Here is a 23,879-nt window from a genome sequence, read left to right as displayed (position 1 = left end):
TTATAGGAATTCCAACTAGAGGCACTCGCGTATATTAAATCAAAGTGAAAACTACTGATCTTTCGATCCAACGTATCGCGAAAACACACAAACGTACGATCTCTCTGCTTTCCCATGCCGAACTGACCTTCATTGATATCATAGATTGACATATACTGATCATATAGGCGTTAATTTCAAGTGCAGAGTCAAAAATTATCTTTCTTGGAAATTCAATTTTTATCAAGATTCTAGATCAGCTTTAATTGGATTCTAGGAAGTTTTAGTTGGAATGAGACGTGAAATCGGACTTAAAAGAGAATTTGGAATTGGACTTGAACTTTTACTTTAAATTGGAATTAAATTAGATTTACAATTGGACTCGAAATTGAATTTGACATTGCAGCCGAAATTGGACATGAAATCGAATTTGAATTTGAATTTGAAATTAGATGTAAATTGAACTTAGGATTAGATTTGGAATTACATTTGTAATTAGACTTGAAATTGGGATACAAATTGGAAATTGGACTTTCAATTAGAGGAATTAGAATTATATTAGACTTGAAATTGGGATTTTAAATCCGACATGTGATTGGACTTGAAATTGAACATTAATTACAATAGACCGTTGTATTTTTATTACCAGACGTGGCTTTTTTGTACCGTTTTCCATTTTGTGATTCGTTTTGATTTTCTTCTTTGTCTGTGACGTTTACTCTGCTCCCTTTTTCTTTTGTTCTCCGGTTTTGATTTTTTATCACCCGTTTTTCGTTAGTTTTTTTACTTTTATTTGGTCTGTTCTTCCTATTTTCTTTTCTTCTTTTTTGACACATTTTGTTACACAGTTTGTTGCGCCCGTAAACGAACATTGTAGAAAATCCGAATTAATCCACCTAGCGGTGTGACCTAGCCTTTCTACTGCCACCATAATTATTTTTTAATTTCTTTAATGAGATAATGAAGTCCCATATTTTTCATATTTTTATACATAACTTTTGAACTAAAAGTCCGATCAGTAGGAAATTCAATAGCGACCACACACACACACACACACACACACACACACACACACACACACACACACACACACACACACACACACACACACACACACACACACACACACACACACACACACACACACACACACACACACACACACACACACACACACACACACACACACACACACACACACACACACACACACACACACACACACACACACACACACACACACACACACACACACACACACACACACACACTCAGACAGACAGAGAGAGAGAGAGAGAGAGAGAGAGAGAGAGAGAGAGAGAGAGAGAGAGAGAGAGAATGCTCAGTTTTCGAAACAGAGTCGAATGGTATATGACTTGCGGCACGCAGGACTTTCTTTCGATTTTCGGTTTTCCGAGTGATTTCTATACCTTTATAGGCTATATTTTTATATAGTAGAAAGGCAAAAAGTACATTGGTGAAACTTTAATCTCTAATCTTTTATTAATTTCGACTACTTTAGACACATTCCAGCGTGTCCCGTTACGACGAGGACCCAATTTTCATTGACATTTGTATTGACATGTGTATTGTAGTAAGCTATTTCTACGACCTAAATAATTATCACTTTAAGTTACATTATTAGAATCTTACATGGTACCATCTGATGAGTTTTAATTATTCAGGTCGTTTCCTTATGACTTTTTCTTCTTCTTATATAGGTAGACTAATTAAAAATCATTTGCATTAATTTGCATTATATACAGTTAGAAGGCTTAAAAAGTGGATTTTCTAGAATTTTTCTAGAGAAAACCCTACAATTTGTATATATTTTACAGCAGCTTTTGGCTATATTTTAACATATTTTATATCTCCTGGAACTCTTCTAAAATAAGGCGTCTTGCGGTGAGCTCGATATTTTTGGACTGAATCGTCAAAAATCGAAAAACCAAAAAGAAATAGGTGATAACATATATTAACTATAGATTGATCGAAGGATTTAGCAATATAATCATTTTTGTCGAAATGGCAGTTTGTTAAACATAAAAAATCGATTTTTGGGGTAAACTTTGCTCTTAAGTTGTCCATAAAATAAGAAATATTAATCGGTGAGGAAAAATCTTCGATTAATCTGTAGAATATATCCTTAGAATACTTGTGTCAAAATTTGAAATGATTCGGTTCAGCCGTTTTCGAGAAATCTTGCTCACCGACTTTGAAAACACGGTTTTGAGGATCGCAAAACGTTGAACGCGCGTTCAACGTTTTGCGATCCTTCTGCAATTGCTCTGACACGTCGTTACAAATATGGGTTTAACTTCGTTAATATTTGCCGGTTTGGCATGAAATTTTCTGTGTGCATACTTAAATATGTGTACACTACGATCATGATGTATACAGAAAAACGATTTTTCGAAAATTCTAACTGTATATAACCCCTTAAGATAAACCGTAAGCCATTGGAACACAGTCTCCTCGTTCCAAATTTCTTCTTACATCACTGAGATCACCTAATTGTTTGAAACCCATATAGCCCAAGTAGCGCTGGCGGCCGTTCAAAAGAAAAAAAATTGCTTAAAAGCCTTTTAACAGCCATTTTCGTACATCTCCCTTTCTAGGAGGGGAAATTCAACTCACAATAATTAAGTAAGTTCTGCACACGCACCAATCCTTCGCGCTTGTGACGTTCCATGTGCTTTGCCAAATTACGCCGTTGGGTGACAATCTTCGAACACAGCGGACACTGCGCTCCCTTTCCACATTCCTTCATGTGAGTGCGCAAGGCACTTACCCGTTTATACTTGACGCCACATTGGGGACACAGGTAGCGCACCACACCGTCGTCCATAGTGACCGTCTTAAAATCTAACGTTTCGTTGCTGCCTCGACGACGTTGTCTACCGACACTTTGATCGGCTACGGCCACGGTTACGGGTGATTTACCTACGCTCTGGCAACTGCATTCGAGCTGTTCCGGACTGTCCTCCAAATCATCCATATCGAATATTAAAAGTTCCCCACCCTCATCTCCTTGGCTGTCCATGATTTCAGTTTTTGGTTCGATCAGCAATTCAGGTTTGCTAATCGATTCATTGTCGGTGAAGTTGAACGCCATTGATTGCTGATGTTTGGCTAGAGGGATATCTATGCCATATAATTCGGTCTCTTCCGATTCATTTTTTGGTTCGATCAGCAATTCAGGTTTGCTAATCGATTCATTTTCGGTGAAGTTGGACGCCAGCGATTGCTGACGTTTGGCTAGAGGGATTTCTATGCCATATAATTCGGTCTCTTCCGATTCATTTTTTGGTTCGATCAGCAATTCAGGTTTGCTAATCGATTCATTTTCGGTGAAGTTGGACGCCAGCGATTGCTGACGTTTGGCTAGAGGGATTTCTATGCCATCTAATTCGGTCTCTTCCGATCCATTTTTTGGTTCGATCAGCAATTCAGGTTTGCTAATCGATTCATTGTCGGTGAAGTTGGACGCCAGTGATTGCTGACGTTTGGCTGGAGGGATATCTGTGCCATCTAATTCGGTCTCTTCCGATCCATTTTTTGGTTCGATCAGCAATTCAGGTTTGCTAATCGATTCATTATCGGTGAAGTTGGAGGCCATTGATTGCTGACGTATGGCTAGAGGGATATCTATGCCATATAATTCGGTCTCTTCCGATCCATATTTTGGTTCGATCAGCAATTCAGGTTTGCTAATCGATTCATTTTCGGTGAAGTTGGACGCCAGCGATTGCTGATGTTTGGCTAGAGGGATATCTGTGCCATCTAATTTGGTCTCTTCCGATCCATTTTTTGGTTCGATCAGCAATTCAGGTTTGCTAATCGATTCATTGTCGGTGAAGTTGGACGCCAGTGATTGCTGACGTTTGGCTGGAGGGATAGCATCTATGCCATCTAATTCGGTCTCTTCCGATCCATTCTGGTTTGCATCATGTGCTTTCTTTTCGTCGTGCTGTTGAGATCGTCGTAGTTTTTGAAGTTTTGCTTTACGCTTACGCCTTGATGAAATAGGTAAACTTTCTGGCGGTGTATAATTATCCTCAGGCGGCCATTCCTGTTTTACAACAATTCCATTTACATTAGTTTCTGTAGTTTCACTATGTGTTGGTTTTGGCTGTTGATTTGATACGTTAGATGACGTATTCAATTTATCGGCCAATCCTCTAACTTGTAGAGATACTGCAGTCTTTAGAAACGCAACTAGCCGACCTTGAGGAACATTTACCTCACCGCAATACATATAGTTTAGTATGGCCTGCAGTTCCTCGAATTTCAAATCTTTCAGTATGAATATGGGATGCTTGTCATATTGTTGCGACAGCAGTTCTGCAAAGTAGGGACTACACGCGGAGAGGACAATTTTGTGGGCCTTTAGGAATTTTCCTTCCGCTGCCAACGTGCAATCAACCAGTGTTTCATTCTCCAATAGAGTGGAAAACATGGAAATGATAGTACGTTGATGGTTATCCCATCGTATACAAAAAAGATTACTATCCATTCTGTTTACTTTTCACACTTCTCGCAAAGTTCTGCTGGATCTTTTCACGAGCGAATGTACTTTGAAATATTTGATTCACTGAGATGGTCTCCTAGACTACAAGAAACTGATTACTTGTTCCTTTCGTTACAAGAATACTGTTAGTAAATCAGTTAGTAAACGAGAGCTTATATATACTAAAACACAGTCCGAATTCCTTCTGCCTACCGAAATTAGACCTACCTCCATGAAGTCAAGTATTCACTATAGAGTTTTTCAGGTAAAGCTAGAGAAAAATCTTACGTAGAGATAGGTAAAGTAGTGTATACACTCTGTAGAGCCCCCTGTTTTCTACCTCAAAAAACTCTACGTGTTCGTTTTATGTTTGGTAAAGCTTTACATATACTCTACGCTTTATCTTAGATTATTAAAAACATGGATAAGGGTAGGCGGGGCAAGACCGCCCACTTAAGCAAAACCACCTGTGTAAAAAAAGCTGTAGCTCAATTTCTAATTTATCTGCTTTAAATGAACAAGTGATCTGTTACCTACATGTAAAAAATAAAAACATAAATATCTGTAATGATTTTCTATTTTTTATTGCGATTTGAAAACTCGTCCAAAAAAATAGAGTATTTTTACGATGCGGGGTGAAATACGTTCACTAACGGGGTAAAACCTCCATAGCGTATAATTTTAACAATATTCAACCGATTTGAACGAAACTGGTGGCATTGGATTCGTGAATTTATCTAATTTAAACAAATTAAATCAGTTTGACATCGAACAATACATGGTTCCCCGAGATTCGCAATTTCGAAAGAGTGTCCGGCAACCACTCGTACTGGAAGTATATCAGTAATATTGGTACCAACAGTCTTGAAATTGATACCGTGTAGTTTCCTTAGACAACAAGATGGATCGAGCTAGGTATCCTGGAGTCAATCTTTAAGGACTAGAGAGGATCTAAGATAAAATATTACAATATGGGTATTAACGTTCCTGCAATTGATCCGGTAAGTCATTTTTTGACATTTCAAATAGTTCTGATTGATAAACCAGATACATATTTTTTTTGCATTGCTAAGAAAATTTGCTATATTTTCATAAAAAAAATGTTTATTCCATGATTTGTTCCAAGAGGAAGGAATTATTGAAAAAAGCTACATCCGAGAAAACAAAGAAATGTTCATAGCGCCCGCAGGGAAAATTGGCGATTTAGATTTTTTCAAACAGTCTACATTTACATTGTTTTATGTAAATCTGAGATTCTTTGGTACAAACTATGCAATTATTTTAAAAATCTCCTTATCGAACTAGCATTATGAACGACTGTCTTGCGCCGTTCGTTGTGGGCGGTTTTACCCCCAGATGACCGATTTACTCATTTAACTATTTATTTCAACAAAACTGCATGAACAGTTACCTAATTTAGGTACTGTCGGATGAAGACAGGATCAAAGATGCGATATGGGTTGAATTTACTAAAAGTTTTAACGTTTTGAATAAAATAAACCCTAAGTTCTGCGGGAAAAAAGCTATAAAAAACGGAACGATTATAACGAAAAATCTGTTTTTATTTATTTCTCCGATAGTTTATACGATATTGCTGTACAAGGTATTGTAAAATATTGCGTACGCATTCAGTAATATGACTGTCATCAACATTTAACACCAACCATGGTGGGCGGCTTTACCCCGGCGGGCGTTGTTACCCCGTTTACCCTTACGCCACTCTTCGCAGATTCAATCGTCAGTAAAATGGCTCCTGACGGCAACAGGGTTTACTAACCTGGCATAGTGTTCGCGAAGCGTTCTCACAGGCACACGTTTTACTATATCATCTGTCACTAATACTTGTGTAAAATGAGAAGGCGATACAAAGCCTATGGTATTCTAGGACACGTAAAATTTCTCTTCGGCTTCTCTATGTAGAGCGGTAAAGTGGTAGAGATGCCTTAAAGTGTACACACAGCAGGTAGAGTATCTACGCTCTAAGCTTTTTACTCTACCAAAATTAATTATTAGGGCGAGATTTTTTTATTCGACTAAAAAAATGCGTTTTAAGCACAAAAAGAAAACAAAGAAATTTTTTTAATCGAGCACAAAAAAATATGGATTTTAGGCATTTTTACTTAAAGTTTAAACGCGAAAACCAAATCTATTCTTGCTTTTAATATATACGTTAATATTTTCCATGCAAAAATCTACGAAAAAAAGACAAAAACGAAAGAAAATTTTTTTGACCGATTTTCGGAAATTTCACTGTTTGAATTCTCATTTCTATTTCGTGCTAGAAGTGTTAACTCAACTCGTGTCCTACAAATTATTTTTTTGCCCCCCGATTTTTCAGGCCAATTTCCAAGGGGGAAGTGTAAATGATTTGCAATGGCCTTATCGATAACTTAATATAGAAGTTATAAATTCCCAAAATGCATGCTAACGAAGATGCTATTTGGATTTTGAGATTATTTGCAACATGATCACATGGTAGGATTATTGACGTAAAACTACGTCTTACGGCAGGGTGTCAAGCCAGTGTTAAAAAAGAATGAGAGATTTTGAAGGCTAATATAGCTCTTCCAATTTAAACCTTATGGCTATCTTGAAAAGATTGTTTGCCAATCGCTAAATAGTGAAAATTAACAAAAACTTTCAAGCTAAAATTTTCCCAGACCAACTGAGAGGCTCAAACTTTTTGGTTTTCAAACGCTGCAAACAAGCGACAGTGTATGGATTAACTTATAAATACCTATTCTCTTATTATAACAATAACATATTATTTTCAGGACTAGTTTTCTCCTAGAACTTTGTTAATAGCAAGATACGTGAGGCAGATTTCTATACTGAATTGGCATTGGTAAAAATATTCGTTTTTGAAATTACAAAATTGCTCACCTTCCAAAAATACGGTACAATTTATTAGGCATGATAATATTATTATTATACTGTTTGTTTTTTCTCACTTTACGCTACACATATATCAATATGGTGTGAAAAGTTTTCTTTAATATCCGGGGTTTCTATGCGAAAACCTGCCTAACGTAGTTCTATCCCAACTACGCGGTCTTGTCTGGAACACGACCTTTCTGATTTGATTTTTACTATTATTTATGATCAAAACTTTATGAAAACGTCGAATGTGGCACAATTTTATTGTAATTGCAATAGTTTAACGAAGATAAAAGAAGGGTGAAAGTTTCATAATCCGGTTGTCGAGCTCTCGAGTACACAAATTTTATGAATATTAATCTAATGATAATGATGATCATTAACGCAAGCAGAAGATGACTGGTATGAGGATTGTCGTCAGGCTATATAAACGCAAAACATTTCAGATCCATTTGGTACAAGTTGCCAATAGTGTTATACCAAAGACCCCTGTAACAAGAAGACTGGCAGCTCTGCCAATATTCGGGAGACACTGATGGTAGCTCGCTCTGCCGGCCAAGGTGGTTTCTGGATGCATCTGTGTGAGTGAACGCTAATATTTATACCGCCATGCCAACATAGTCGAACAAACGCCAATACAGAATTTTGGAGTTCTTACTGACACTGATACAAAATTTACCACCTTCGCTAAAAGCAGCGTCGCTGACGGTGACGCATGACGTTTATATGGAAAAATAACAGAGATGCTAGTCTTGTTGGTAATGGGGTCTTCGGTTATATTTTAACAGCTCATCATGACGTGATCGGAATTAGATACATCTGTGATCGGAATTAGAATCACCCCTTGAAATTGATGATCGGAATTAGGTATACTGATATATCATACTTTGATGCATTTTTTGTAACTTTCGGTAAATAATTTAGGCATTTTAATATTTTTCCAAGTAACATAATTAAAAATACTTGCTAAAGACACATACCAGGTAATTAAATATCAAAGCTTTATTTTACAGTGAGGACTCAAAGATTAATCATGTCTTAGGTGGTTGGAATTAGGTGCTTTCACGGTAGACGTTATAATTTTAGACCAACCACGTTTTTTTTTGTCTTGACCTCGAAATGAGGTCAGGCATATATAATTATTATTTTTTGGTACGGTAGTTCTTTTACAATTGATGAAGGGACCGCAGAAGAAAGCAATGAAAATTTTTATAGGAGAAGGAGAAAGAGCAGAAACTTATAAGAGAGTGGGGGAGGGGTGTTATTAGCGTTATTAGTAACTACGCTTAACAAAGTAGTCGTTGTGACTCCTACCTTTTGTCTAACGCTGGAGGAAGTCACAACGACTACTTTGTTAAGCGTAGCTACCAATAACACCCCTCCCCCCACTATCTCTAACCTTTTTTTTCTTCTACCGTTCCTTCGTCAATTGTAAAAAAACGACCGTTCCAGTTATAATTTTCCTTGCAAAAACCTACGAACAGAAAGACAAAAATTTTTTGCCGATATTCAGAACTTCCATTGTTCGAATTTCCATTGCTGTTTCGTGTTAGAAGCGTTAACTCCACTCGTACACCCATTTTTCGAGTTTTGACGTGGCACTACGTCTTACTTTAATATGGTGGCATGCTACGAAAACAAAAATGATCGAGACACGAAAAAGTGATAGATTTTGAAGGGCAATAACTCAGTCAAATCTGAACGGATTTTGCTGGATTACATACCAATCGATGCACAAAACTTGTGCCTAATCTGTGGTTTTCACAAAAAGGTGGATCTTTACAGCTAACTGCTGGAATTTTTACATAAAGCCGAACAATTTTAGCGAATTTACATGAGCTTCCAGCCGATCAAGTTCAAGTATTTTCGGATATGAACTTGTTACTTCTATTGCATTTATCAGGTAGATGTGGGAGTGAAATCCATCGTCTTTATGACCTTTCAGTCTAATTACTGTCACAGTGGCCTTTAACACAATGCCCTTCCGGCATGCAAAAAAATATTGCCATTTTATTGAATATTGGATATTTCAGCTAACAATTCCTCAGCCTTTCCTTTTATGCCTAATGCTTTCAGACACCTTGAAATGCAACACAAAACATCATCAGTTTTCGTTACTACGTGTAGCAAAAACAGTAACCGTTTCACGGCTTACTATTGGTGTATTGGCAAGCTACGCCCTTTAGTTACGTAGATAATGGAATGAAAGAACTTGGAAAATCCCTTACTTGGTAACTCTAAGGAGATGTTTCAAAACAAGTGTAATAAATCATTCACCATACGACCACTGAATAATGGTTGAAGTTGTCTTAGTACTAACTTTTTTCACTAAAATTAAAATTAATCAAGTTTCACGAAAACTAATTGAAATTGTTTACTTACGTTTTTGCCTGATTTAGCAGTCACTTTTCAGTTATTCAGTTGGAGTTTGGTTTTAAATTTGGTACATATTTTTTGATACTCGATCCATTCTGTCAATTTTTGAATACAATTGTAATGTTTTCTAAAGCAAATTCAGTAAAACATTTTACAGGGATACCTCGATATAAGACAATTTATAATTTCAGAAAGTTGTCTTATATCGAAATTGTCTTAACCCTTTATAAGGCCGTGGCAATTATATTGCCACCAACGAAAAATATTTGTTTTGCGTCTATAATGACATCAATATAATTATAAAAGCAAAATAAAAAAATTTTGTTGGTGGCAATATAGTTGCCACTGCTTTATAAGGGTTAAATCGAAACATGATTTTTTCAAAAAAAAAAATTGCGTTGACGGTCGCCAATTTTGCTCTGTGTTGTGTGTCTACGTTTTTGAACAACTTATTATTGTTTGAGCTATTAGTTTTTTACAATTTTTACGGTTATTTTAAAATAATGAACATCTTCATGGCGCCGATTTTGGAACGGAAAATTAGCTCTATGATCGTTACCAGCTATGTTAAAGGCATTGGTTCGATATAAGACAAAAATTGTCTTATATCGAATTTTCTTATATCGAGGTTGTTTTATAACGAGGTTGTCTTATGTCGAGGTATCCCTGTATTATAAAGAAATACAGCTTCAAGTGAGAATTAGTTAAATCAACTTTTTTAAGTATTTCTAAGGTGAAAATGTATAACTAGCCTAGCTAATAACAAAATTTTAGGAAAAAATATAAATCTTCAAAATAATATAGCAAAGCCATGGGTTTATACCGTCTTTAGACATTACCCTTCTTTATCGACAGACTTCGCAGCCGGCTGTTAGAGTACAGGAAAATTACAGGGCCAGTGCAACAATCCTACTGACTCTAACTAGCAAGCACCGCCTAGCCGAGATTCGAATATACGACGACTGGCTTGTTAGACCAGCATCGTACCTCGAAGCTAGCTGGGCGGTGTCTATATGTGATTGGTATTAAGGCCATTGCACATTATTTTTAAAGTTTTGTCACCCCCCTTGGAAATTGGCTTGAAAAACCGGGGGACAAAAATTTGTAGGTTGAGACGAACCAGCCGCAGGCTGAAAACCTTGAAAAAATTGTAGGTTATGAGTTAAACTTTAAGTAAAAATGCCTAAAATTCATTTAGTTTTGCTCGATTAAAAAAACCTCTTTGTTTTTTTTACACCCCCCCCCCCCCCCCCCCATTCCCCCTTTGCGGACTATTTTTGGCGGAGTACAGACGGACAGCGGAGAGTGGCGGAGACGTATGAATCACAGGCACTGCTTGGAGGGATTCCCATTGTATACCTGGCGAAAGTTGGGAGACTACGGTGGGCCGGCCACATCGCAAGGATGCCGGACGACTGTGTAGTGAAATCCGTTCTCTTCAAGAACCCCACCGGCACCAGGAATAGAGGGGCTCAACGTGCTAGATAGTTCGACCAGGTTGAAGCCGGCTTGCGTGTGTCGAGACGCGCAACGAATTGGCGACGAGTAGCCCAGGACCGAGTACAATGGAGAGGAATTCTTGATACGGCAAGAGCCACCCCGGCTCTCGGCTGAATAAAGGCATCTCCCCTTCCCTTCTGTAACCGTCGGCCTAGTCTCCGCCCAAGATTTAGGAGACTGTCGCGCGTGTAAAATGTATGATAAATGTCACGAAATAAAACGTCAAGAAAATAGTTGAAATACTGTATTGCAAACAGCTTTCCCCGGCGACGCACGCAGCCACGCGTCAACGGTTTCCACCCATCCACCACCAGGGGGCGGAAAAATGGAGTCGAGCTAGCATGGATTGAGTATGTCAGGAAAACGATCAGCTAGAGAGAGAAAGAGAGAGTAGGGTTCGTGGCGCGAAGAATGATGGTCGGGCCATCACGAGTTTACAGTTTTAGTAACTCATGATATCTATGATACAATCATTGCAAAACTTCTTACTGTGATAGCTAACTTTTCACAATATTGTAAGTTTCAATCGTGTATTCAAAACACCCGTACTGAATTCAGTGACTAAATCTTCCAAAAAAAAGTTTTCCACGCGCAATGAACTTTTCTTCAGGAAATGATTCATGAAATGCAATTATCGAGATAAATTTGGAAAATGTATGAAGTGTGTTATGCTGCACACGTAGACTATAGAAAAATCCCCTCCAGTAAGGTGTTTGGGAAGGCTAAGGTGAAATACTAGAAAAGCGCTATTTGTACAGGTCGGGTCACTTGAGTAGTCATGGTTAGGCCACCATAATTTTAAGCGCAGAAGCGCAATAATCGCTAGAGAATGTCAGTCACGTAAAATGTGATGAAATGAAGCAAAATTAATACGATAAATACTTAGATTTTTGTTGTTATTTCATTGTAGTTGTACAATTCGGAAAAGGCAATTGTAGCAATACTGATTTTACAAGATCGCCAAAACTTCGCAAAAATGCTATTAAAAATAGGGTATTTGTGCATATATGAGCCGTTGTTCACGGAATTCATTCTTTTCATGCCTCTGTATAGAATTTCAATACGTATGTCTTAGATTTTCTGCGGTGGCCCAAGCTGTACAACATGGCCCGACTATGACAACATTTTTTGTCTTCACGTAAATGCCTATAACTTTTTTATTTTTCAAGAAATCAGTTCAAAACTTTCCGGAAATATACCTTATTCTTAGACCTTTGCCACGATGTATTTAGATTTCCAAAATTCCTTTTGAAACGAAAGTTATGGGCGAATTCTAAAACGTGGCCCAACCACGACGACACTCCTCTACGTAAAAGGCAGGGAAGATTGGGATACGCACCCCATCTTTTGATTTTATGCCGTACATATGAACGTGCGATTGCTATAGATAGTATTTAAATTTCAGTTTTCTGCCACTGCATTTTTTTAAATTAGGGGTATTACATGCATAGCGTATAATAGACGGCGTCTAAAACCAGGCGGGTGAAATCGGCAATGTTGCAAATCGAGCAAGAAGTAAAGTATGCCCATCCCAAGTAACACACAAAACAAGTTAGAAAATAATCTTCAGGGAAAGTAGTCGTTTAAGAGTACTATAAACGTACTTTGAAAACATGTGTCGTTATTATTAAGATTTTGAGATGTTTTGTGATAACATGAATTTATTTGACAGCTCATTTCAAATGAATAATGTTTGTTTTTGTCAACATGTTGACACAAAGTTTTTATTATATCTCCATTACTAAATTTCAACAACTGGAAGAACAAGTTGTAGCTTATGCTATAATATTGTTTTAAAATGGTATGAAATAACCTAATACATACTTCTTTCAATTGTTGTTTCATTAGACTTCAATTTTTTGCGCTTTTCTGGTAATAGAGAAGTGCTGATGTATGTAATGTTATACTATTCTATAACAAGCTGTGTTGCTTGGGATGCGAGCGAGTATAAGCAGCGTCCACTGCTTACGCAACTGACGCAAGCGTACGATAAGCAACCACCGATGCAGTGTGCATACATCATGCTACCTACTTACTAGCGAGCGCATAGCCTCCCCAGATAACACAAGATCGTAATAGAAAGTGCACATTAGGTCGTATGCATGTCAATTTTACATTGGAATTGCACAATGATTAGAGTATGTCAAGGCGAAGTGTACAATAAGTTGTTTTGCGGTCGTGCGTGTCGTCATATACAACCTATTGCTGTGAATTGTAAAGCAGTATAGATGACTGTAACATTTAGTTATATCTTAATCGTATATTGAGGATTATTAAGTTGCGTGTTCCAAAAATTGTTGTATAGAATGCAAGATAGAATTATCAAAATTTTTGCACGTATATTGCCTCCACTTTGGTACTTATATGTTCTTATGTGGTATGAACTTTATCGTGCGGATATGATTTCGTATCTCTCAGTTGCAACCGAAATATACAAACCAAATTGTTTACTGGGTCGAAATGTATTTCTGCACAGCCCGCTCAAAAACCCTACAACTTGTGAGAAACCACCAGCCCGTGCGGGCTAGCGGCATACTAGCTAGGATATATGGATACTTATTTTTAGTGTTGGGCACTGCTAATTTGCTAACCGACCAATCGAAATACGCTTCAATTGCTTCGATCCCTTCAAACATTTTCTAAACAAAGACACCGTGACATCAAACAAAGACTAGCGATATAGAGGTCATTCAGTTTGAAAAATACAAACAACTCTAGAGGAAATCCGCACCGTCTCCGGCAAAACACAATCGAACCAAATTTATATAATTACAAACAAATCTACCACTAATCATCACCGGCGTCGTCATTTTCCAGCTCTGTTGGTCTCGTCATTCATTTTGTGACTCCGCTGATTGTTTATATGAAAGAGTTTTCAAAATATTGGGTCGATTTTTGCCTAATTTTCGTTTAACTGATCCATTTTTTTCAATTTTCTCCAGGTTCAGACACCCGTTTTGACAGATCAGTTGTTTACGCTAGAATGTTCTTTGTTAAGAGTATGATTTCTCTTTCAAGAATACACGGTTTTAAGAGAGTTTTATGGCAGTATTGTTAAGATAAACCATCTTGCAGAAGAATGTCATAAATTTTTGTCAAATCTTTTGCTAAGCTTTGAGGAGCATCGTTTTTAAGCATAAATCAAGTATCCCTTAAAACCGCTAATAAGGCGAATTACACTTATTGATAATATAGTTATGAGTGTTTCTTCAAGTCTCCTTCAGTCATACTTCAGAAATATTAATCAAATAAGATAAAATTCTCTTGGGGAAAAACGTTATAAAATCTGACACACTTGGCAGTGCTCTGATAAAACTACTATAAGAAATGAATAAGACCAATTTGCTATTGGATTGTTACTTGGGCTATAATTTATACTCAGACTAGCCGAATTGTTGCTGGTCCATAATTCCAAATGAAGTGCCGCTGTTTATTTTAAAATTAATAAACTGTAAAGCATTTTATTCATTATAATAGGTTTTGATCTTAGTTAAATTAAGAAAAGTCTTTTAATACACTCAAGTCGCTTTTTACGCGAAGGATACGTCCCGCGTAAATCAAAACCGCGTAAATTCCGAAGACCGCGTAAATTCCGAAAACCGCGTAAATTCCGAAAAACGCGTAAAAAACCGCGTAAATTCCGAAAACCGCGTAAAAAACCGCGTAAAAGGTACACGGGTACCAGTGAGCGACACGCCCTGGCAGGTGTTATGGGTTCAAAGCCGGTTATAACCTCTGATTACAGCTTGATTCGACCCATGCACCTTCCAGCATTGGACAGAAGAAAGGAGTCACAACGACAACTTGTTAAGCATAGCTACCTATTACCCCCCCCCCCCCCTTCCTTTCCACCCTTCCTCTTCATTCCCGGAAAAAACCCTTCTTCATTACTTTCCCTTACCGTCCCTTCATCAATTGTAGAATCATCGTTTCAAAAAAAATATTAAGGTATGGCTATTCAGAGATTCTTTTACCATAGTCCCGACCTTGACCGCCTCGAACCGGATGCTAAAAAGAACCCTCTCGCTCTTAGGACCCCTGTACTTACCCTGTGCTTACCCTGTATTTACCCCGACTACCTGACGTTGCCAACGTGACTCGGAACGAGACCTGGGTTGTACCGAATTTGGTCCTCACGTCCGCCGCTGCCACCACGATCGTCAACCCCGAAACTGGAAGAGCGTCCCTGCCATCGACGCCATTGCAGTAAAGTCGCGTCGTCGCCATCGCGCTTGACAGAAGCCCTGAGTGAGCCCGTAGTCGGAACGCCGGAGGTTAGCCGTCGAACCCCGTTCCAACGTTGCCGTCCGGACCGCAATTGGATCCCGGTCAGCATCGAAACCGGAAGTGAAACTCCGAAGCCAAAAGGTAGGAGTTATCGAAGGGAAAAGTCGTGAATAAACGGGAATAGGTTGAGCAGAAGGTTTTCAAGTGTTTTCTTGACAGTAAGTCGCGAACGTTTGCCGTCCCTGAGGCTTGATTTAGGGGGGTCTTGTAAATGCTTCGCAGTTACGACCCCGTCAGTTACACTTCAGAGCCACAACACCGGAAGGACAAAAACTTTTTAAAATATTTGTAATGGCCTTATTGTAGTAGTAGAAAGGCTAGGTCACACCACTAGGTGGATTAATTCGGGTTTTTTCGTAGATTTTTGCATAGAAAATAATAACGTATATATTATAAGCAAGAATAGATTCGGTTTTCACATTTAAACTTTAAATAAAACTGCTTATACCCAAGTTTTTTTTGCTCGATTAAAAAATTCACCTTGTTTTTTTTTCGCAACACCCCCTCCCCCCCCCCCTTCAGTGGCCGAACACCGAAAGGACAAAAACTTTATAAAATATTTCTAATGGCCTAAATGTCATAAAAAATCAACAAAAGACATAAGAAGTCAAGAAATGTCAAAAATGCCGTAAAATGTTAGGAAATGTCATGAATGCTAAGACTGTCAGGAATGTCAGGAATGTCAGGAAATGTCAAGCAATGTCAAGAAATGTCCGGAAATGTCAAGAATGTCAGGAATGCCAGAAAATGTCAAGAAATGCAAAGAATGTCAAGAATATCAAGGATGGTCAAAAAATGTCTAGAAATGTCAAGAATGTTAATGATGATGATGATTCTCTACATCAAAACAAAGCCTCGATTTCAACAACTTCTATGTTATCTGTAGACGAGACGAAATAGTTGGGATATTCATAATCCCAGCGCAATAATTTAATTAAAGTTTGCTCTAACATTAGCTTTATTCAACGAATGATGAAACACTCTAGTTCTCAGTGTGATACTATGTTGTGGAATGCATGAAAAGCTGATGCCTATCTCCCTATTCTACTATATATTTAGGCCAAAATTTCAATTTTCATCTCTTTCGCCCCTCGTAAGTCAGAAAATTATTCCAATCATCCAATGACTAATCAACTGATTAGTCTTTCACTTCTCCGTTCAGCCTCTTGTTCCGCAGCTGGCCTCACTAAAGCTTCGAGGTTTTTTTCTCCCAAAGCCATCGTCGCGTTCGCATCATTGCTCAAAAATTTGTATTCTCCTGACGACGAGGAGCTGCTACACACTTTGGGGTAAGAAAATCGCTTATTTTCAGTTCCCGCACTCGGTCGACGGTTCCCTTCAGCGCATCCAACGCAGTGGTCCCCACTGCCCGTGCTCTGCCCTCTGGTGAGCTGTCGGTAACATTAGCACGCTACTCAGTACTCAGCACAACGTTTCCATTCCGGCAATATCCACCATCAAAGCGCCAATCCTTTCGAGAGGAAATTGAGACGGGAAAAGCGTTCGTGCTAAGAAAAAAGGTACCCTAGTCGAGAGGTGTAGAATTTATCAATATAAAATTATTTGGAATTTTACTCCATGGATCCAGCAGCGCAGAGGTCTCAGACCATGTTCGTCTACGTGCGGAGCACTTGGCTGGAGAATACAAAAAAATAACGGAATACAAGCAGGTACACCAGATCTGCGAAAAAAAGTCTTTTTACACCGGTTTGCCGTATTCCCATTTCCTCACGACAAGTAGTTTCCGTTCTTTTCTTCGAAACGTGGCGCTCCAGCAGTTTGCTTTCGGTTCGCACCTGCAAATCGACGGTACCTGTACCGGAGTACCTGCTTGGTGTGGGTTGATTGTGCCGTACAAGCGAAGAGAATAATTATGAAGCAGCATGCAGTTACACCGAATTCCTAATGATCATTGATATGCGGGGTGATGTTCGGAATTTTTATTCATCAATTTCCATACTCTCAATAGCGCGGCGCACATTCGGGCCCCTCGATGCGGTACCGTGTTCTGAGGAATATTTTTACATTTGGCATGTAGGCACACCGGATCGGCCGCGTCTCGTTCGGAGTCACGTAGAAATGTGCGTTGCCACTGTAAAGTTGAGTAACTACAGCAATGGTTATGGCTGACATTTCATGTTAGTAACGTTTTGATAAACTGAATCAACACATTTTATCATTTTTTGCACACAATAGGACATTCCGTCTGCGGATCCTTTCTTCAGTAACGTGAATAGAATCATCATCATCATCGTCAGGTTCTGAACAGTGAAGACGTCTCGTTCATCAAGTCGCCATTTCTCACTGCAGTTTAATTTCCTGTTCTATGTTTCTTTCCCTGTAGAATAATGTAGATGTAAATTTTCTTTGGTCTACCAGCACCACCACCAGCAGGGAGCTTTTACAAAGTGGTACAGAGGAGAACAAAAAATGTGCGAAAGCAATAAGCTAAAGTTTACCATCAGCTTCAAGTCACACTTTCTACGTGGGACGGAAGGCTCGGCTGGAGCGGAAAAGCGAAACGGTCGATCTTTGATTTGACGAGCGTCTCTCATCATCAATCGTTCAGCTGAGAATCGCCTGATTTGCTCTGGTTGATTGACCCAGTTTAGTAAGGATTTTCATTAGCAGGGAATCGCTATATAGGAGGGTTGAATTTACCACGGGTAATTCAGTACCTCTTAAAATTGGTTTCATTAATTAGAAAAGAATATAACTTCAGAAAAAAACTGAAACCTTCCTAAGCAGACAGTCTGGACAAATACTCACACCTACATATTTGTTCGACTAATTGACGTTCCTTTATTTCGAGCCTTTATTGCTTGCCAGAAAACTTAAAGGCATCGCGCTAATCTCCTTAATGAAACTGCTAAAAATAACAGTCATCCTGTGAGTGAATCATTACAGTCACAGTCCAATGCTGTCGACGTGAATAAGAGAAAATTGACAAAAACAAAAGCCTTTTACCGGTAAGATTATACTAAACCAGCCCGGAAATAACTTACACTAGGGTCAGCGGGCCCTTACGGTTTACGACTGAAAGGACCTACCTATATGTATGTGGAACGGTAGTTACTTCCTGATGAAGGAAGGTAGATACCTAAGGAGACATCAGGTGCATGAATTATTAAATTTGAGAGCTCGGATTGTTGTGTGCTCGAAGTAATGGGCATACAATCAAGAAGGTTGAAATCCAAATATTGTCATCGTCTTGCGATATTTTGTGGAACCGAAGAAGGAATAATCCAATTTTGGCGTTGCAGCTGCTTGGAACAAAATAAAAGTTGCAAAACTGGAAATGGCAGAGCTTGCAAAGTGTTATTTAGAAAACTCTTTTTCGTTGAGGCATCTTCAATTCTTCCGGCTTGAACGTCTGTACGTTATTTTCACAGAACAATTTTTACGGCACTGTTTTTTTAATTATGACACGAACCTTCTTGCTCAAGTATCACTATGCTTCATAAAAGATTAAAACATTCAAGTGTCCGCCAATTTATCCTCAAAAGATGCAGATGACCACTCTCATTGTTGTACCTACAAATACTGCGCGCGTCCATGTCCTGTTTTCGGTTGCCTCACGCTTCGGCAAGAACGGTTACATCAGAACCGTGTGTACGCAGTGTAATATGTAAATTTATTGATCCAATTTTTAATTTGCAATAAAAATAAATTTCCTCGCATCCGAGGATCGAGCCACCACTGTGCTGTGTATACTACTGTGGCTGCCAGAGGATATTTTTTTCTCGTTCCGTTGGGCCCATGGACCGAACCGCTACCGACCGGCGGACTGAGCGAGCACATCACATTCACTCGAAATATAACCTGTGGAAATATCGAACATCAAGCCTCGTAGCTGGGGTAAAAAATCGTAAACAAATTCTTTTTTTTTTTGCTGGTCGAACACAATTTGACCGACTTTTGAATTGGCTGGCGTATCGAAGATCGGTCGACCCTATCGGGGCCTGCCTGGAACGAAGCCATCATGCATCGGGGGCAGGCTGGAAAATGCGCATCGTGAGTGTGGCGAGAAATTTTATGTTTATTGACTTCTTTCGTCATTTCGGAAGGGCGGGCGTTTCGGCCGGTATCCAGCTCGCAAACGGTCGCAAAACGTGGCATCAAGGAAATGGAAGGGAAATGAACCCAATTACAAATTCCGACCAACACCGGTCGGCCGGTCGCGTTGTTAGCGCTACTCACTTCCTGTTGATATTTTCGCTCGTCTCCGGCGCACCACCGGTCGGTCGGTCGGTCGGTCGGACGCAGTAATGGGAAGAGTTCATGGTTTTGGGAGTCGCTTCGGCACTGTAGCCGGCGCTAATGGTGGTTGCGATTTTGTTTATGGGTTTTAACAAGATTTATTCCATGACGCGATAAATGCCCCCGTTGATGGCCGGCATGTAGCCTTAAGCCGCGCAGTGAATCGAAATTAGCTTTGATGTGAATTATTGGATTTTTTTTGTTATGTGCCGTGATTGAATTTGCTTCCCTTTATGAAGCTGGTAAAACCATAAAAATAATTTAAATTTTTACGAGATAGTATGTCGATAACTCCCCAACGATAATTATGAAATTTGATAGGGTAAAGAACTAGTTTTAAGCAGTCTAAGCGGGTCACTGATTGTTTTACCTTATTACAAGTGATGGGTTGACTAAGTGGGGGATATCAACATACCAATCTTGCTATCTTTAGTTCTTCAAGCTGTTACCATTGGAAGACACTATTGTTGAGCTAAACTTTTGATTTTTCACTTTAAAAGTTGGAGCGGCGGAACTAATTTTGAACAGACCGAACCTATTTTCACCCGCAAGGTGCTTTTTTAAGCAATCCTGAAATCTGAATTTTTTTACGTCCCCTTAAAAAATCCCTCGAACTTTTCCCCCTACTCAATAAGTTCGCGTTCCTATCCGCGACCTACTAATCGGCATCTGATGCGTAATCGGCATAGCGTATCGGCATAGATGCGTAAAATGCCATCTGTCTAAATTGTTTATCGGGGCATGCACTCACCGCACCGTTCGGCAAACGGTATTCGTCGTCTCTTTTATTCTCTAGTGTTCTTATGGGAAACTGCGAGTTTGACGTCTCACTCGCTGTTCATAAGGATGGTGGGAGAACAAAAGAGGTAAACATAGCAGTACAAACGATCCGACTCAGAACAGTGTTGTCAAAGCAAATAACATTGAAACACATCGTTGCTTTATTAAATCACTGAGAAAATCTTCGAAAATTAGTGAAAAAGCTGTCTTTTGTGTTGTTTTTAATAAAGAAAAATTAATTATGAACATACATTTCTCTTGAAAGTATTGAACCACGTTTTCACCATAGGAGGTTTCAGTTAATTTCAAACTTAAAATTCTTGTTTCCAGAACCGAAACAGTGTCTTGGCAACACGATAGTTCATCAGTTGTGCTGCAGCTGCTGCTACTAATGAACAGGTTCCGTCAATTCAGAATTTGTTTTCAGTTTTGTTAGAAAATAATAAAACTTTCGGCTAGTGACAAAGCCTTAGATAATAGAAAAAAAGAGTGAATAATATGGTATGTGACAATTGAGTGCTTGACTTTTAGAGTGGTTGTAATCAGTGCTGAAAAATGTGATGGATTCGTTAGTAGCGAGGTGGCGATTGCCTTCAGCAGCTGAAAAATGTACGTTTTTGGACAACAATTTTTAATTCATCATATTTCTTGTCGGAAACCCAATAAATTGTGTTTGTGTGAATCAAATGTATGGTTAAGTGATTTGTGAAGATGATCCTATCAAAAGATTTTAAAAATATGAATAAAAAAGTGCATTTTCGGCTCATTTATGTTCAACTGATTAAAATAGGTGACACTGCTTAACTCGTTCCTTACCCTATTTTTGGTTATTTTTATTTTCACAAATGCTATTTTTACACAGACTGATGTTTTGGCCAGAGACAAAGAGACGGGACTCCTGGTTGAATTTCACCGTCCATCAAAATCCACTCATTAAAAAAACATATTTCGCAACTTCAAAATATATTTCATGTAGTTTCCGACAAGCAGCGATCGTATTTGAAACTCAACTACTCGCGAGTCACCACTACCAGCAGGAAGAAGTTCAATCACTTCACTTTTCCAATAAGAATTTTGAACGGAGCTCAAATGTACCAGGTACTCAAATAGCACACTTTAGGTTGATTTAGTTGTAGCAACCGAATTACGACTAAAATTAGTCATATTTCGGTTGTCACAACAACTTTGAAACAACCGTGTTAGTAGGGTATGAAGTGCAGCAGGGTTCGTGAATGATTAGATAATGCGTACCATTGGTGCCTGGTAAATGGCTGGATAATGCTGAATATAGATCCCATAGTGGTCGTTAGCCTCTTTTCCAGCAACTCCGATCCCGACCTCCTCGTGCTACCAGGCGGAATATGAGCAACCTTAGCGGAGATCGGGTAACCAACTCCGGTGGAAACTAAGGTCGTATACTAACCGGGAAGGAGGTATAGTGAGTCTCGGCACTATAAGATGGCAGCCCCATTGCGAGACTCGGTAGTGTTGCCCCAATACGGCTACACACCTAAATTAAATCACATTTACAAAATTCAAGCAAATTCGGAGCAGAATATTCGTTATCGACTCAGGCGACGGAACAAGGACGACGAATGGAGACTCGGTACTTGGAGCTGCAGATCGCTAAATTTCGCAGGTTGCGAGCGGGTGCTGATTGAACAGCTTGAACCCCTCAAACTCGGCATCGCCATCGTAGCTCTGCACCCAAGCAAAAATGTGAGTTTTATTGTACTCTTATGGCGGTCTTCATGACCAATTTTGGTCCTAGATACCATCATAAGAGTGTGATAAAACCCAAATTGTTACCTGGGCAGGAAATCTGTCGCAAAGGAGAGAAGGTATGGAAGATCCGTGGAGAAAAGGCCAAGTTTTACCAGAGCGGTGGCACTACCAACGAACTGGGAACGGGTTTTGTAGTGTTGGACGGAATGCAGGATCGCGAGATAGATTGGAAGGCGATCAACGAGAGAATCTGTGCATGGAGGATAAAGGGCCGATTCTTCAGTTATAGCATCATTAACGTGCACTGCCCGCACGAAGGTAAACCCGACGATGAGAAAGAAGCGTTCTACGCGAGGCTGGAGGCAACGTACGACAGCTGCTCGTCACGGGACATCAAGATCGTCACCGGAGATATGAACGTCCAGGTCGGTAGGAAAGAGATGTATAGACCGGTGGTAGGCCTGCACACCGACACAAACGATAACGGCCAATGGTGTATAAACTTCGCAGCTTCCCGAGGCCTGGTGATCTGAAGCACCTTTTTCCCGCGCAAGCATATCCACGAAGCCACCTGGAGATCACCTGACCAACGTACAATGAACCAAATTGACCACGTTCTCATAGAGGGCCGATTTTTCTCTAACATCACGAACGTACGCTCCCATCGGGGTGTCCACCGTATATCGGACACGTCAAAGCCGCCCTCCTCGGCTGAACATCAGGCAGTTAGATAACCCACAAGCTACCGAGAAATACGCGCGAGTACTGAATGAGGCTCGGCCATCGGAGAGCGCACTAGGTATTGAGCCTCGGAGTACACAAAATGATTGGTTTGATGGGGAATGCCAACAAGCGGTGGAGGGGAAAAAACTGCTTGGAAAAATTATCTAAGTATTGCCACTGAAGAGAACCTGGCCAAATACCGACGAGCTAGGAACAAGTTGACCACGATCCTGAGGAGGAAAAAGCGCCAAAAGGAGGACAGAGATCGTGAAGAATTAGAGCAACTATTCAGAGCTAATGACACGCGCATGTTTTATGAGAAGGTGAACCAAACTCGGAAGGGCTACACACCGAAACCTGACATGTGTAGGGACAAGGGAGGGAATCTAAGCACAAACGAGCGCAAGATGGTTGACAGATGGAAGCAGTTCTTCGATGAATACCTCAATGGCGAAGTCGCAGAAGGAGGTGGAACGGAAATTAATCTCGGAGCGCCCATGGAAGATAGTAATGTCCTAGCACCTGATCTCGGGTGATCGGCTAGACTGCTGCAACTATCGCGGTATTACGCTGGTAAACGCCGCCTATAAGGTAGCTTCCTAGATCCTGTTACGCCCGTTGTCACCGATAGCACAAGGTTTCGTAGGGAATCAACAGGCGGGTTTCATGGGGGCTCGCGCAACTACGGACCAAATTTTTACTATCCGACAGATCTTGCGGAAATTTCGGCAGTACAACGTGCCCACGCATCACATCTTTATTGAATTCAAAGCAGCATACGATACATTCGATCGAGACAAGCTATGGCACGTAATGCACGAACACGGTCCGGACAAACTGACGCGACTAATCAGAGCTACAT

The 23,879-nt window shown here is 39.6% G+C and overlaps 1 protein-coding gene across 1 annotated transcript; it reads right to left on the bottom strand.

Annotated features, from left to right (window-relative positions):
* Positions 1-2,593: 2,593 nt before the first annotated feature.
* LOC128736608 (protein tramtrack, alpha isoform-like) lies at positions 2,594-4,495 on the bottom strand. Its single transcript, XM_053831098.1, has one exon. The coding sequence runs from the start codon at positions 4,493-4,495 to the stop codon at positions 2,594-2,596; it is 1,902 nt and encodes a 633-aa protein (XP_053687073.1).
* Positions 4,496-23,879: the final 19,384 nt, after the last annotated feature.

Source organism: Sabethes cyaneus, chromosome 2, assembly GCF_943734655.1.
Source record: "Sabethes cyaneus chromosome 2, idSabCyanKW18_F2, whole genome shotgun sequence".
NCBI classification, from domain to species: domain Eukaryota; kingdom Metazoa; phylum Arthropoda; class Insecta; order Diptera; family Culicidae; genus Sabethes; species Sabethes cyaneus.
The sequence above is the reverse complement of the archived record's forward strand: the minus strand, read 5'-3'. Positions and strand labels throughout refer to the sequence as shown.